At 45.4% G+C, this 16,909-nt stretch overlaps 1 protein-coding gene across 2 annotated transcripts in view; it reads right to left on the bottom strand.

The window, feature by feature from the left end:
* COL4A1 (collagen type IV alpha 1 chain) overlaps positions 1 to 16,909 on the bottom strand; it is a 202,071-nt gene that overhangs the window by 29,978 nt on the left and 155,184 nt on the right. For both annotated transcript variants that reach the window (XM_082215731.1, XM_082215732.1), the window contains exons 42-43: positions 16,425 to 16,610; positions 9,690 to 9,823 (exon numbers count right to left, since the gene is read on the bottom strand). In XM_082215731.1, the coding sequence (XP_082071857.1) occupies positions 9,690 to 9,823; positions 16,425 to 16,610 (320 nt within the window). The remainder of the gene's footprint in view (positions 1 to 9,689; positions 9,824 to 16,424; positions 16,611 to 16,909) is intronic.

Below are 16,909 nucleotides of genomic sequence, written 5' to 3'. Positions count from 1 at the left end.
GATTATGAGTAATATGTTTTGATGAATGGAGAAAAGATCGATACAAATTGTTAATGGATAAAAGAGAAAGATTTAAAATTATATTATGAGATTTAAAATTATATTATGTATTGTTAAAAATAAATAAATAAATTGCAATGTAAAATTTATGACTTATTACTAGAGTGGGACTTGAAAGATGAAGTAGTAAAGGAGGTAGTGGTCAAATGGGCACAGGACATCAGCCATACAATTTACCTAGAACAGTGGGAGAGGCTTTGGCAAGTGGATACCAGATTTGCCGTCTGCTATAGCATTAAAGAGAACTTTATGAAAATGTTCTTTAGGTGGTATCTGACACCATCAAAACTTGCAAAGATTTATAAATTAAAGTCCAATCTGTATTGGAAATGCGATAAAGTCGAAGGGACAATGATTCATGTTCAATGGAGATGTAAAAAGATTAAGAATTTTTGGGGTATTATACATGAAGAGTTGAAAAAGATGCTCCAAATCCCCATAGAAAACAAAGCAGAGGCGTATTTATTAGGTCTACTGTATTAGGGAAGGACATCCAACAGGAAATGAAAACAATTTTTCTATATGCTACGGCAGCCGCCAGAATAGTTCTTACTAGTAAATGGAAAGGTGAGACAATACCCACAAAAGAAGATTGGATATGTAAATTAAATGGATTTATAGAATTGGCAAAGCTAAAAGCAGCCATAAGGCTCTAGACAAATAAAAAATGGCAGAATGGCAATGTTTCGAGGAGTATATGGAAAAACACTGCTCTAAAAAGAATATATTGATATGCATGGATTAAGTATAAGCGAGAATAAAAACTAGAAATGGTTATAAGATGTATTATCCAAAGAATGCAATAATATTCAAATTTGAACCAAAGGAAGTCAAGTCTTGGTGGAGGAAAGTGTGTGTGTAGGGTTTATGTTCGTAGTGTAGGGTGTATATGTATTTTCTTTTGGTCGATTTTGTATCAGTATTTGTTTATTTCATTTTCATTTTCTGTATCATTTATTAATAAATAAAAAATAATAAAAAGAAGAGGTTTTGTTGCTAGACTCTTCTCCATGAGAGAGGATGTGAAGCTGCTTCTCTTCCTGTTCCTAACTCTATCCTTGTCCAGATAGGGGCACAGCTGGGCCATGAGCTGAAGCTGATGGCAGGCACTCGGCACCACTGTGGCCACCTGTGCCTCAAGTGACAGCAGAGGATCCAGGAATACTCCCAAGCTATGTACCTGCTCCTTCAGAAGGAGTGTAATCCCCTCAAGAGCAGGTCACCTCCCAGCCTTCTGGTCTGGGGGAACCACCCACCAACAGTGCCTCAGTCTTATCTGGATGGAGTGAAGTTTGTTGGCTCTCATCCAGTCCATTACCGAGGCAAGATATCAGCCCAGCACTTCCACTGATTCACCTGCAGTGGATTAACATGATATCAACTTTTAAATCGCCTGAGATGTCATATTACAAAAGTAAAATATTGTAGTAAGACGTTTAATCATTCAGACAATATAGTTCTTATCTCCTTTTCACAGCAGAAGAATGCACAGAGCATTGTGCTTTCAGACAATGGAGTGTTGGCCTGGTTTTGAGTGATGGTGTTTTCTAGCTGAAGTGGGTGAAATTGTCTATATTTCCCATGGTACATTCATTTCTTTTAGGTCCTGTTTCCAATCCTCTTCCTTTCATGCAATGTTCAAATTAAGGAGAGTCAGGATGTTCACCCTGTCACTTTTAGATGTCGCCTTACGCTGTATTTTGTCCACCTCCACTATTAGAGTGAAGTATGTTTCATGTATACCGTATTTTTCGTCCTATAAGGCGCACCGGCCCATAGGATGCACCTCGTTTTTTTTGGGGGGGGGAATGAATGAAAAAAAATTATTTCCCCCCCCCCAGCCCTGCCCGAAGCACGGGGCACCCTCCAGAGGGCTCCCCATGCTTCGGGGCGACAGGCTGCCGCCCCAAGCCTCGCGCACCCGGCGGGACCTCCTGCCGGGCGCAAGGCTTGCAGACACTCGCCCAAAGCAGGGGGAGCCTTCGAAGGGCTCCCCGTGCTTCGGGCGACAGGCTGCCGCCCCAAGCCTCACGCACCCGGTGGGACCTCCTGCCGGGCGCGCAAGGCTTGCAGACACTCGCCCAAAGCAGGGGGAGCCCTCCGGAGGGCTCCCCATGCTTCGGGCGACAGGCTGCCCCCCCAAGCCTCGCGCACCCGGCGGGACCTCCTGCAGGGCGCAAGGCTTGCAGACACTCGCCCAAAGCAGGGGGAGCCTTCGATGGGCTCCCCGTGCTTCGGGCGACAGGCTGCCGCCCCAAGCCTCACGCACCCGGTGGGACCTCCTGCCGGGCGCGCAAGGCTTGCAGACACTCGCCCGAAGCAGGGGGAGCCCTCCGGAGGGCTCCCCGTGCTTCGGGCGACAGGCTGCCGCCCCAAGCCTCATGCACCCGGCGGGACCTCCTGCCGGGCGTGCAAGGCTTGCAGACACTCGCAGGGACTGCAGGCTGCTGCCCGCAAGCCTTGTGAGCCTGCAGGAACTCCCACCGGGCTTGCAAGGCTTGCGGATAGCTTCCTGAAGCCTGGAGAGGGAGAGGGGTCGGTGCGCACCGATGCCTCTCGCTCTCCAGGCTTCAGCGAAAGCCTGCATTCGCATCATAGGACGCACACACATTTCCCCTTCATTTTTGGAGGGGAAAAAGTGCGTCCTATGGGGCAAAAAATACGGTACTTAACACTAACATCACGAATGAGATCAGTAGCAGGCTTATAGGCCTTCTGGCATCTTAATGTTTCCATGCTTGAGGTCTTGCAGAAACAATTCATATTCTACCTGCCCTTTAGTGCACAATGTGAGATTCTCTTTAACAGCAAAGTTGTTGAAAACAATAATCATGTAAAAAAAGAAGCAGCAATATCATGTCATTGGGAGGAGGGTTCTTTTGGGCAGCGGCTTAGATTCCTGTGGGCCAAGCTTATTAATTTCCACCTCTGGTGTTAACTTAGCTCACCATTTTAGAAAAACATCAATTAGTCCTTTTTGCTCCCCGCTCTCGTTCAATTAGACTGTGAACCCAAATATTATTTTGGTGTCCAGAGTTTTCCTGATACCCAAGTTTGCTAATAAAGCTCCTTGATGGTTAGTTAAATCCTTAATTCCATCTGGATTGTGAGATCAATTCGGCCCAAACATGACTGCGAACCCCTGCTCCAAGTTTTCAATTTTTGTCTAATCTCTCGGATCATTGGACCAAAATTAAGCTTTTCCAAATTTTGAAGGTTCCTGGGGATAATAACTCCTAAACATTTAAAATATTTCTGACAAAGTTTTATTCCAGTGGAGTGCTGAAGTTGTAGTTGTACTTCAGGTGGCATATGAATGCATAGCAGGTCTGATTAGCTATAAAGGTAAAGGTAAAGGTACCCTTGCCCGTACGGGCCAGTCTTGACAGACTCTAGGGTTGTGCGCTCATCTCACTCTATAGGCCGGGAGCCAGCGCTGTCCGCAGACACTTCCGGGTCACATGGCCAGCGTGACAAGCTGCATCTGGCGAGCCAGCGCAGCACACGGAACGCCGTTTACCTTCCCGCTGGTAAGCGGTCCCTATTTATCTACTTGCACCCGGGGGTGCTTTCAAACTGCTAGGTTGGCAGGCGCTGGGACCGAACGATGGGAGTGCACCCCGCCACGGGGATTCGAACTGCCGACCATGCGATCGGCAAGTCCTTGGCGCTGAGGTTTTACCCACAGCACCACCCGCATCCCCTAGATTAGCTATAGTTAACACAAAAACCAGAGACCTTTCCGTAAGCACCAAGAATTTTCATTACTGCAGGGAGATTTGTTCTAGGGTGAGACAGCATCAAGGCTACATCATCTGTGAACATGTTCACCAGAGGACTCTGCCCATTAATTTGTATTCCAGACACCTCAGGGTCTCCCCTAAGTGCTAGAGCCAAGGGCTCCATGGCCAGGGAAAAAGCGGGGCGACAATGGGCAGCCCTGCTTTGCGCCCCGGCCCATCAATATAGGCTCTGAATGTATACCATTTATCAAAATATTTGCGGTACAATCCTGATACAAGGTAGTCAGCAGTGCAGTGAATGAGGCTCCCATGCCAAAACCGCGCAAGGTTTCAAAAAGAAAATTCCGTTCAAGACGGTCAAATGCCTTCATTGCATCCAATGTAAGGATGGCTGTTGGTGCCAGTTGGTTTGATCCCCAGTATATTGCATTGAGGATCCTCCTAATTGGGGTAGTTATTGACCTTTGCCTAATAAAATCTGTCTGATCCGAATGTACAGTGGTACCTCGGGATGCGAACGGGATCCGTTCCGGAGCCCTGTTCGCATCCTGAACAGAACATAAGACACAACTGCACATCTGAACGGGTTGCGTTTTGCCGCTTCCGCGCATGTGTGTGATGTTATTTTGACCGTCTGCACATGCACGAGCAGCGAAACCATGAAGTAACGCGCTCCGTTACTTCCGGGTCGCCGCGGAGTGTAACCCGAAAATACTTATCCTGAAGCATATTTATCCCGAGGTATGACTGTATATAATTCGGTACAATCATCGCTAACCTGTGTTTGTAAGTAATTTTAAATCAACATTTATTAATGAGATAGGCCTATAGGATTCGACTGACTCCAAGTCTTTATTTGGTTTTGGTAGCACTACGATGTGTGTGTTTCTCCAAGTTCCAGGTATCAAGCCATGATCCTTTATATCTGTAAATAATTTCAGCAAGAATGGGGCCACAAGTTCAGAAAAGGTTTTATAAAAATAGCCAGTAAACCCATCTGGTACAGGTGCCTTAAATGGTTTTGTCTTTTTTTATTATCTAGCTAATATTTCCTTCAAGTGAAAGGGGTTGATTTAAGTAAGTTGCATGCTCTTCTGTTAATTTTGGAATGTTAACTGTGGTCAAAAATTCCTGAATGGTGTTTAGTGATGGTGTTTCAGAAGTGTATAAGGTCTTATAGAATGCATGAAAGGCTTAGTTAATTTTAAGTTTATCATGTGTTATTTCACCTTTGCCTGTTTTTATTGAGTGGAATGTTCTGTTTAACTTACATTTCTTTAGTTGGTTTGCCAAGATTGTTGAGTTTTTTATTATTAAATTCATAGTACTGTAGATTTAAATATTGAAGGGATGTTATTATTTTTGGTATTTCTGACATGCCTAATTCTTTCATTTTTTGAATTAATTTGCGATACAATCTGTTACCACATGTTATTTTATGTTTTTCTTCTAATTCTTTTATTTCTTTTTCTAATTGGATATGAATATTTGATTTTCTTTTTTTGATTCTACTCTTCTTACTGATAAATGTTCCTTTAATTACTGCTTTGAAGGTATCCCAAATTAAAGCTGGGTTATATAATCCTGCATCATTGATCTTAAAAAATTCTGGTATCTCTTTTTGCAACTGTTCGAATATCAATTGATCTTGTAGTAGCCATGGGTCAAGTCTCCATACTGGGTTCCTTGGGTATCCTCCTTCTCTCAGCAGTTCAGCAATAACCATAGCATGGTCAGAGACTTCTCCTGCTTTGATCTCTGAGAAGTGGATCCGATGGATCCATCCCTCTGTCAATAAATAATCAATTCTAGAGTACTGTATGTTCCGGCGTACAAAACAGCTTTTTATCCCTGGAAAATCACCCCAAAAGTCGGAGGTCATCTTATACCCTGGGTATACACATTGGGAAGGAGGCGAGGGAGCCGGTGAGCAGAGGCGCCCCTTTTGCTGTCGCTCCTCCTCCCTCCCCACAGAAGGGGATGTGGAAAGTCCTTCCAAGCGCGGCGCTCACCCGCCTGCCCGCCAAACGCCTCGCCTCGGGCTGCTGCTGCTGCTGCTACGGCAGAGAATCATAGAATCATAGAATCATAGAGTTGGAAGAGACCACAAGGGCCATCGAGTCCAACCCCCTGCCAAGCAGGAAACACCATCAGAGCACTCCTGACATATGGTTGTCAAGCCTCTGCTTAAAGACCTCCAAAGTAGGAGACTCCACCACACTCCTTGGCAGCAAATTCCACTGTCGAACAGCTCTTACTGTCAGGAAGTTCTTCCTAATGTTTAGGTGGAATCCTCTTTCTTGTAGTTTGGATCCATTGCTCCGTGTCCGCTTCTCCGGAGCAGCAGAAAACAACCTTTCTCCCTCCTCTATGTGACATCCTTTTATATATTTGAACATGGCTATCATATCACCCCTTAACCTCCTCTTCTCCAGGCTAAACATGCCCAGCTCCCTTAGCCGTTCCTCATAAGGCATCGTTTCCAGGCCTTTGACCATTTTGGTTGCCCTCCTCTGGACACGTTCCAGTTTGTCAGTGTCCTTCTTGAATTGTGGTGCCCAGAACTGGACACAGTACTCCAGGTGTGGTCTGACCAGAGCAGAATACAGTGGCACTATTACTTCCCTTGATCTAGATGCTATACTCCTATTGATGCAGCCCAGAATTGCATTGGCTTTTTTAGCTGCCGCGTCACACTGTTGGCTCATGTCAAGTTTGTGGTCAACCAAGACTCCTAGATCCTTTTCACATGTACTGCTCTCAAGCCAGGTGTCACCCATCTTGTATTTGTGCCTCTCATTCTTTTTGCCCAGGTGCAATACTTTACATTTCTCCCTGTTAAAATTCATCTTGTTTATTTTTGCCCAGAGGCAGCGGAGGGGAGCACACTCTGCCCCTGGCGGCACTCAAACTCTGTAACTCTAAAACACTAAAATTGAACAGCAAAAGTTGGGTGTCGTCTTATATGCCCAGTCGCCTAATACACCAGAATCTAGTTTGTATGGCAATTACTACAGTGAGTATAGTCCCTTAAATCAGAGTTTGCCATTCGCTGGATATCATATAAATTGATTTTTTAAAGATTTCTATACAGAAGGGTTTTTGTTGATGGGGAACCTCTATTGACCTTTTTTTCTTGACCTGAACAATTTCTGTCAAAATATGCATTTAGGACTAAATTGAAATCTCCCCCCAGGATTGTTTGACTTTTAAAAAAAAATTCCAGTTCCGTCAATGTTTTTTTCCAAAAATTCTTCCTGTTGGTTGTTTGGTGCATAAAGATTACCTATAGTCAGCCATTGTTCTTGAAATGTGCCCCTGATAAACAAGTAACATCCATCAGGATCACTAGGAGGGGTTTGTTCAGGTTTAAATTCTGATTTATCCGCAACCCATGTTGTTACCCCACGAGCCTTAGATGTTTCCTGGGAGGCAAACCACTGTCCCCCAGAGGAGGGGAGGGGAGACGTACTCATTGTAGCCCCCCTCCTCCTCTGGTGAGTCTCCTGGACCAGAATCAAGTCCGGTCTCCCTTTTCCTTCCAAACCCGTCTCCTTTGTATGGGTGACCCTAGTCCATTAACATTCCATGTGATTATTTTTAAATGATCCATACTTGCTCCAGGATGATTAGTACATTATAGGAGTGCATGGAAAACATTATATCTAACAAACCCCAAACTTCCCCCCCCTTCCCCTCCCACCTACAACAAGAAAACTCTGTCCTACTGTTGGAACCATTGTGGTATCCACAGAGTAGTAAATTCTACTCTTTCAGTAGTATTAACAATAGGGGATGACCAAAATCACTGCTTCCCCCCCTCCCAGGAACATTCTATGATAGTAAAGTTACAAAGCAAGGCATAAAAACCAAGACAAAATGATCTCACGCAGAGCAGAAGCCATCTTGTGGGATTCTCTGTCCATTTATCTTCTGTATTGGATTTTTCTTTCCTTTAATTTTCTTCACTGTCTTCCCCCGTTGTTGTTGCCATTCAAAAGGGTCTTTTTATGTCTCTTCATTGGTGCTTTCCTCCACTCCTTCTGTCTTCATGTCTTCAATCTGTACATTAATCTGTTTCAATAATTTTTTGGCTTCTACATGCAACACTGCTACCTTGGTTATTCCATTGTGAGTGATGATCGGCCTAAAGGAGAATCCCCATTTGTATTTTATCCCTGCATTGCGAAGCGATGTGGTGTATGCTTTGAATTCACGACGTCGCTGCAAGGTCCCAGGAGAAAGGTCTGGGAAGATAGCTATAACAGAGTCCTCATGTTCTATTTTTTCCAGTTTTCTGAAACGTTGCATTAAACCATTTCCCACCAAGAATGTGTTAAAGCAGACAATCACATCTCGGGGGGGGGGGTCCCGTTTTTAGGTTTAGCTCTCAGGGCTCTGTGTATACGTTCTATATTTTCTGCACTGATTTTGCAGTCAGGAAATAATTCTTGAATCCACGTGAGGACGGCCGCTTTTAGATCTGAGTCTCCAAAATTTCCAGGTAGGCCCCTGGGAAAGTTTCCTTTTCCCCGATCTTGACAGTCTTCCAGTTGGATTCTAAGGTCTGCTTGCGAGCGTTTCAGACTCCTAATAGATGTTTTATTTTTCAAGCTTAATTCCATTGCTGTGTTTGCTGTAGTTTTAACATCATTCACAGTCTCAGTTAATTTAGCAATGTCTTCCCTCAGTGAGAGGAGTGCTTTTGCCCAGTCTTGGGCTAATTCCTTCCTGATTAGGGCTACTAGGCCGTGTGCATTTTCAAGGCCAGGGATGCGGGTGGTGCTGTGGGTTAAACCACAGAGCCTAGCACTTGCTGATCAGAAGGTTGGTGGTTCAAATCCCTGCAACGGGGTGAGCTCCCGTTGCTCGGTCCCTGCTCCTGCCAACCTAGCAGTTCAAAAGCACGTCAAAGTGCAAGTAGATAAATAGGTACCGCTCTGGCAGGAAGGTAAACGGCGTTTCCGTGCACTGCTCTGGTTCGCCAGAAGCAGCTTAGTCATGCTGGCCACATGACCCGGAAGCTATACGCCGGCTCCCTTGGCCAGTAAAGCGAGATGAGCTCCGCAACCCCAGAGTTGGCCACGACTGGACCAAATGGTCAGACGTCCCTTTACCTATTTTCAAGGCCTATCAGTTTCCCTGCTTCTGCTTTTTCATTTTTTGAAGCTTGGGCAGCCATTTTGGGGCCTGCCATTGCTTGCCCTGTGCCTGAGGGAGATTCTTTCAAAGGTAGTGAAATCCATGAATCTAGGTCCCTTTTAGCAATCCAGACTTGCTAAAGCTGTCCTAACAGGGGGAATTATTTTTAAAATGCTTACTCGTCATTGTCTCGGTTTGTGCTGGTTATTGTTCTCAGGAAGGAGCTCAGCGGCGATTCAAGGCACCATCTTGGTTGATGATGTCACCCCCACCCCCGCCATTCTTGATAAGGTCAGCATGCAGGTTGGCAATCTTTGAAGGACCATTTTGTCATTTCCTCCTTTTTCCACCTTAGCTACCATGTTTAGAGATTGATTTGGGGCCATGCCTTTTTCAAAATGCATGAGAGAGAATAAGAGAAATAGGTAAGGTCATAATCCTTGCTCCTGGTCCCAGATGTGCTAGGCAGCCTTGCCTACTGGTACTTGTAACAAATTTGAAGGTTCAATGGGGGGTGGGGAGTGCAGGAAGTTGAGCCCTGGACTCAACCTGTTGCTCCAGCATGTGCCCCCTTCAGCAACTATTTAGTACAGGGGAGTACATTTTTAAAACACATATATACTGGTTTGAAAATTAATTCAGAACCAATTAATCTAGTAAATGAAATGAACAAATTAACAAACACTATTTAATTATGTAATAACAGATAAATCCATTAATACACTACTCCTGAAAGTGACTTACAGGGATTCCTTGCTGCCCCTGGTCACCTTTGAGGCCAGGTCTTCCTGGTGTTCCTGGCCAGCCTGGGCTTCCTTTTTCTCCTTTGACTCCTTGTAATCCTGGAGCACCTGGAGAGCCTTGTGGCCCAGGAAGTCCTAAAACAGGAATGGAAAAATTACTTTTGGGCAATATTGTTGTTAGAAGAAAACAAATGAGCCTGGCCAAATAATGGCTGACTATGCCCAAGGTAAAACCAAAGAAGTGCCCGGGAGCAATAAAACACTTCAAAATCCAAAATGAATGCGACTTTCACAATTCCATTTCAATAATCTTGTGGAACCTGGAAACAACAGCATTTGAGATGTACATCTATCTATTAAAAAAAGATTCATTGATACATTTTGCTTTCCAAATAACAATAATGTACCTAAAGAAACTCTTAAGCCATTTGACATTCTGTAATTAAAATAATAGAATCAGAGAACCAGAGAATTGTAGAGTTGAACATCTAGTCTAACTGCCTGCAATGAATGAATTACAGCTAAATCATTCATGCCAGATGGCCAGCCAACCTCTGCTTAAAAACCTCCAAGGTAGGAGAGTTCACCACCTTCCCAAGGGAGTCCTTTCTGAGCATCAGAAGGTTCTTCTTGATGTTTAGTCAGAATCTCCTTTCTGAAAACTTGTAGCCATTGATTCGAGTCCTACCATCCAGACCAGGAGAAAACAAGCTTGCTCCATCTTCCATGTAGCAGCCCTTCAGATATTTAAAGATGGCTATCATGCTCCCAGCCTCCTCTTTTCCAAGCTAAACAGATCCAACCCTCTCAATTGTTCCTTATAAGGCTTGGTTTCCAGACCCTTGGTCATTTTTGTTGCCCTCCTCTGCATACATAGAATCATAGAATCATAGAGTTGGAAGAGACCACAAGGACCATTGAGTCCAACCCCCTGCCAAGCAGGAAACACCATCAGAGCACTCCTGACATATGGTTGTCAAGCCTCTGCTTAAAGACCTCCAAAGTAGGAGACTCCACCACACTCCTTGGCAGCAAATTCCACTGTCAAACAGCTCTTACTGTCAGGAAGTTCTTCCTAATGTTTAGGTGGAATCTTCTTTCTTGTAGTTTGGATCCATTGCTCCGTGTCCGCTTCTCTGGAGCAGCAGAAAACAACCTTTCTCCCTCCTCTATGTGACATCCTTTTATATATTTGAACATGACTATCATATCACCCCTTAACCTCCTCTTCTCCAGGCTAAACATGCCCAGCTCCCTTAACCGTTCCTCATAAGGCATCGTTTCCAGGCCTTTGACCATTTTGGTTGCCCTCCTCTGGACACGTTCCAGTTTGTCAGTGTCCTTCTTGAACTGTGGTGCCCAGAACTGGACACAGTACTCCAGGTGAGGTCTGACCAGAGCAGAATACAGTGACACTATTACTTCCCTTGATCTAGATGCTATACTCCTATTGATGCAGCCCAGAATTGCATTGGCTTTTTTAGCTGCCGCGTCACACTGTTGGCTCATGTCAAGTTTGTGGTCAACCAAGACTCCTAGATCCTTTTCACATGTACTGCTCTCAAGCCAGGTGTCACCCATCTTGTATTTGTGCCTCTCATTCTTTTTGCCCAGGTGCAATACTTTACATTTCTCCCTGTTAAAGTTCATCTTGTTTGTTTTTGCCCAGTTCTCTAATCTGTCAAGGTCGTTTTGAAGTGTGATCCTGTCCTCTGGGGTGTTAGCCACCCCTCCCAGTTTGGTGTTGTCAGGGGTTCAGGAGCAGAGGCGAGGGCAAGGGAGGAAACAGAGAGCGAGGGGGAGGAGTCCGAAGGAAAGATGAGTGATGACGACGACCCGAGATCTCCGAGTCTTTCCAGTGAATCGGAAGATTCACAGAAAGGAGCGCCAGTGGCCAGGGCAAGGGGGGAGCCTAGGGGGACACCCCAGGAAGAAGGGACCAGAGGGGATTCAGAGAGCAGCAGTTGGAAATCGGGGCCAGCGTCCCCAACAGAGCACAGTGGAGAGGAAGGCGCCAGGTATCGAGATCCGGCGGCTCGCCGCAGGGGGGAGGGTATGAGTCAGGAGTGGCCACACCTCCATCGGGGAGCGAAGAAACGGTCAAGCGGAAAGTGGAAGGTTGGGCGCGCGCGCCAAGTTCAAATGCACAGGGAGGCGGCGCAGTAAGCAGCCCGGAAAGGGAGCCAGGTCCTAAAGCCCGCCGCAAGGAGACAGAAGGGTCCGGGGGGTCAGCGTCAGAAGAGTCCAGGAAGGAAGAGACCACGGGGGGCAGAGGGACCCAGAGAAGAACGGTCAGGCGGAAAAGGTGGAGTAAGGCTAGGGTATTAAGTTGGTGTACAGGAGGCGGGGACTCAGACGGAGCTTCGCCGGTCTAGCTTCTAAGACGTAGGGCTGCACGCTGCGGCTTGAAAATGGAAACTGTAACTCAATAAAGACTTTTATAAAGTGAACGCTGGCTAGCGTGATCCTCTGTGAGCTAGGATCTGGAAGCAGCTCTGACAGGTGTCATCTGTAAATTTGATCAGGATGCCCTTGAGTCCATCATCCAAGTCGTTGATAAAGATGTTGAATAAGACCGGGCCCAAGACAGAACCCTGTGGCACCCCACTAGTCACTCTTCTCCAGGATGAAGAGGAACCATTGATGAGCACCCTTTGGGTTCGGTCAGTCAGCCAGTTACAAATCCACTGAGTGGTAGCATAGTCAAGACCGCATTTTACCAGCTTCTTTACAAGAATATCATGGGGCACCTTGTCAAATGCCTTGCTGAAATCAAGGTAGGCTACATCCACTGCGTTCCCTTCATCTACCAGGCTTGTAATTCTGTCAAAAAACGAGATCAGGTTAGTCTGACATGACTTATTTTTCAGAAATCCATGCCGACTATTGGTGATCACAGCATTCCTTTCTAGGTGCTCACAGACTGTTTGCTTAATGATCTGCTCCAGAATCTTCCCTGCTATTGATGTCAGACTGACTGGGCGGTAATTATTTGGGTCCTCTCTTTTCCCCTTTTTGAAAATAGGGACAACATTTGCCCTCCTCCAGTCTGCCGGGACTTTGCCTGTTCTCCAGGAATTCTCAAAGATGACTGCCAGTGGTTCTGAGATCACATCTGCCAGTTCTTTTGATACTCTTGGATGCAGTTCATCTGGCCCTGGAGACTTGAATACATCTAAACTAGCCAAGTATTCTTGTACTATCTCCTTAGTTATTCTGGGCTGTGTTTCCTTTGCTGAATCATTTGCTCCAAATTCTTCAGGTCGGGCATTGTTTTCTTTATCGGAGAAGACTGAGGCAAAGAAGGCATCGAGGAGTTCAGCCCTTTCTGTGTCCCCTGTTTGCATTTCACCATCTTCTCCTCTGAGTGACCCCACTGTTTCTTTGTTCTTCCTTTTGCTACGAACATACCCATAAAAACCTTTTTTGTTGCTTTTAACCTCTCTAGCAAGCCTGAGTTCATTCTGTGCTTTAGCTTTTCTGACTTTGTATCTACACGTGCTGGCTATTTGTTTGAATTCCTCTTTGGTGGTTTCCCCCCTTTTCCATTTTTTGTACACATCCTTTTTTAATCATAACTCAGTTAAAAGTTCTTTAGATAGCCACCCTGGCTTCTTTAGGCACCTTCCATGTTTCCGTCTCACTGGTATTGCATGACGTTGTGCTTTTACTATCTCCCTCTTAACAAACTCCCAGCCATCATGAACTCCCTTTCCTTTTAGTATTACTGTCCATGGGATCTCACCCAGCACTTCCCTAAGTTTTATGAAGTCGGCTTTCTTAAAGTCAAGAAATTGAGTCCTACTATGCTTGGCTGCTCCTTTCCACTGTATAGTAACCTTCAGAAGAGCATGATCACTCGCGCCTAATGATCCTGCCACTTCTACCCCACTAACCAGGTCATCAACATTGGTTAGGACCAGATCTAAAATGGCTGTTCCTCTTGTTGCTTCTCCCACTTTCTGGACAATGAAGTTGTCTGCAAGGCCAGTGAGGAATCTGTTTGACCTTATGTTCTTGGCTGAGTTTGACATCCAACAAATATCCGGGTAATTGAAGTCCCCCATTACTACTATCTCCCTTCCTTTTGCATGCTTGGCCATCTGTTCCAGGAAGGCATCATCTATGTCCTCCGTTTGGCTTGGGGATCTATAGTAAACTCCCACAATGAGGTCTCTGTTATTCTTCTCTCCCTTAATTTTGACCCAAATGCTCTCACTTTGGCTTTGAGGTTCTAAATCTTGGCTCTCTTCACAGGTATACACATCCCTGACATATAACGTCACTCCTCCTCCTTTCTTGTCTGGGCTATTTCTCTGAAATAGATTGTATCCCTCCATTATTACATTCCAGTCGTGGGACTTATCCCACCAGGTTTCAGTGATGCCTATTATGTCATATTTAGTTTGCTGTACCAAGAGCTCAAGCTCATCTTGTTTATTTCCAAAGCTTTGTGCATTAGTGTACAGACATTGAAGTCCATTAATCATTCCCCCGTGTCTCTTATTTAAGGATTTTTTTCTGCGTGCTGTTTGCTCCATTTGGTCTATGACATTTGGATGATCATCTTCATCAATTGATAGACTCCTACCTTCAGGAGCACTGTCTCCCTCCCCCACATTAGTCAGTTTAAAGCCCTCCTGATGAGGTTTCTGAGATTTTTGGCAAAAACATTCCTCCCAACCGTTGTGAGGTGCAGCCCATCGCTTGCCAGAAGTCCATCTTCAAGAAACTGCAGTCCGTGATCTAAGAATCCAAACCGTTCCTGTTTACATCATTTGCAAAGCCAGCTGTTCACTTCCACTATTTTTCCCTCTCTCCCTGGGCCATGTCGTTCAACTGGGAGGACAGATGAGATGACAATTTGTGCATTTAGTTGCTTCAATTTCCTGCCAAGAGCCTCGTAGTCTCTTTTGATCTTCTGGAGGCTATTGCTTGCAGTGTCATTGGTTCCCACATGAACCAAGAGGAAGGGGTATTCGTCAGTGGGTTTTATGATTCCTTGCAGTCGTTCAGTTACATCTTGGATCTTAGCCCCGGGGAGACAGCACACTTCCCGAGACATCTTGTCAGGCCCACAGATCACTGCTTCTGTTCCCCTCAGTAGGGAATCCCCTATCACCACTACACGCCTCCTCTTAGGTTTGGTCGGGGTTCTTCCGTGAGCTGTCCGTTTTAAGGTCACCTGCACATTCCCTGAACTTTGCTGCTCGTCTTCATATACCTGATTGACTGTAATGAGGGAGAAATCCTCAAATGGAGTCTGCTCTTCGTCTTCCGTGCTAGGGGAGAGGACCTCAAAGCGACTGTATATTTCTAAACAATCAGAGCGAACCCTGGGCCTCCTACTTCTTTGAGTCACGTTTCTCCATATATCTGGCTCCTGTGTTGGTGAACTAGCCTCCTTCTCAGGGGAGTCCCCTGTCTCCTCCTTGGTGGAGACGGTGTGCTCTGTTGCTTCCAAGAAGAGCTCCAGCTCTCTAATTCTTTGGAGCGTAGCTACACGTTCCTCCAGTTGCTGGACTTTGTCTTTTAAGAGGGCAATCAACATGCAATTGCTGCAGGTAAAGCTGCCTGCAACCTTTGGCAAGATGGCAAACATTGCGCAGGAACCGCAGGCGACTGCAGCTGTTCCCTCCCCCTCCATCTTGAGAACGTGTTGTTGGGGGTGGCTACAGCGGTCCTCCATCATAAAAAGCGTGAAGACAGGACAAATAACTCCGCACACAAAAAAACCAAAACCCCTAGGTCTCCCCAACAAACGTTTGAGACTAGCTCCCCTAAATCTAAAAGATGGATCAAACCTTTGCACAGGGAGAACAGCTAATCAGCCACAAAGAAACACACACACATACAAGAAAACCCTTTTTGCACCTTCTTCAGCTGCTGCCCTGCTATACGTTCCAGCTTGTCAACAACCTTCTTAAATTGTGATGCCCAGCACTGGACACAGGGCTCCAGGTGTGGTTTCACCAAGGCAGAATAGAGTGTGACTATTACTTCCCTTGATCGGAACACTATCCATCTGTTGATACAGCCTAGAATAGCATTAGCTTTTTTGTTGCTGCACCATACTGTTGTACTTTTCACATGTACTACTAGTAAGCCAGGGGTCCCCCATCTTATATTTGGGCACCTGGTTCTTCCTGCCTAAGTACAGAACCTTCCATCTGTCCCTACTGAAATTCATTTTGTTAACTTGGACCCATTCCTCCCATTGTTAAGGTCATTCTGAATTCTGATTCTGTCTTCTGCAGCATTAGCTACTCCTCCCAGTTTGGTGTCATCTGCAAATTTGATGAGCATCCCCTCAATTCCAACGATGCATAACATCAACATTTCCATTTTGGGAATAGACCAGCATGAAATTCTTTCACTCAGTTTTTTTTGTTCTTGAATAAGTACTGTTGGATGATCATTGTACATTAATTGTTCATTAAGTTTGTAAAAACACATACAGGTACAGTTGTACCTTGGAAGTTGAACAGAATCTGTTCCAGAAGTCTGTTCGACTGCCAAAACATTCAAAAACCAATGTGTGGCTTCTGATTGGCTGCAGGAAGATCCTGCAGCCAATCGGAAATATGGAATCCCTGTTGGACATTCAGCTCCCAAAAATAGTTCACAAACCGGAACAGTCACTTCCGGGTTTGCGACGTTTGGAAGCCAAAATGTTTGGGAACTAAGCTGTTTGACTTACAAGGTACAACTGTATGTTGTCTATAAATACTCTTACCTTGAAGCCCAGGTCGGCCTTGAGGTCCCCGGTCACCCTTAGGCCCCTCTCCAATTTTGCCTGGCAATCCAGGAACACCTGGTTGGCCTGAAGGACCCTGAGGGCCAGGAAATCCTGCTTCTCCCTTTGTACCAGGAATCCCTGGACTTCCTGGGGAGCCAGGGGAGCCCACATCTCCTTTTGCACCTAAGATTTAAAATGACAATCATTTAGGAAACTCGTTATCTTAGACATATGAAGTGTGGAGACTAGTAAATGTCTGAAACTGAGTCTTGGTCAGGACCAAGAAAAAAATATGGAAGGCTTAATAGATGACATTTAACTGGAAACTTGTTTTGGGGATGGGGAAACAGTTTAACTTAGCAGGGTGGGTGTGTGTAACTGTGCTCTGATAACCATGGATGCTTTCAATGCATTAGCCATTCTGTGTTATCGCTCTACAGAGAAAGCTGCCTGTTCTGTTGTTTGTAGCTCTGGAACAGACC

This window comes from Podarcis vaucheri, assembly GCF_965113315.1.
Source record: "Podarcis vaucheri genome assembly, chromosome: 3".
NCBI lineage: Eukaryota > Metazoa > Chordata > Lepidosauria > Squamata > Lacertidae > Podarcis > Podarcis vaucheri.
The sequence above is the reverse complement of the archived record's forward strand: the minus strand, read 5'-3'. Positions and strand labels throughout refer to the sequence as shown.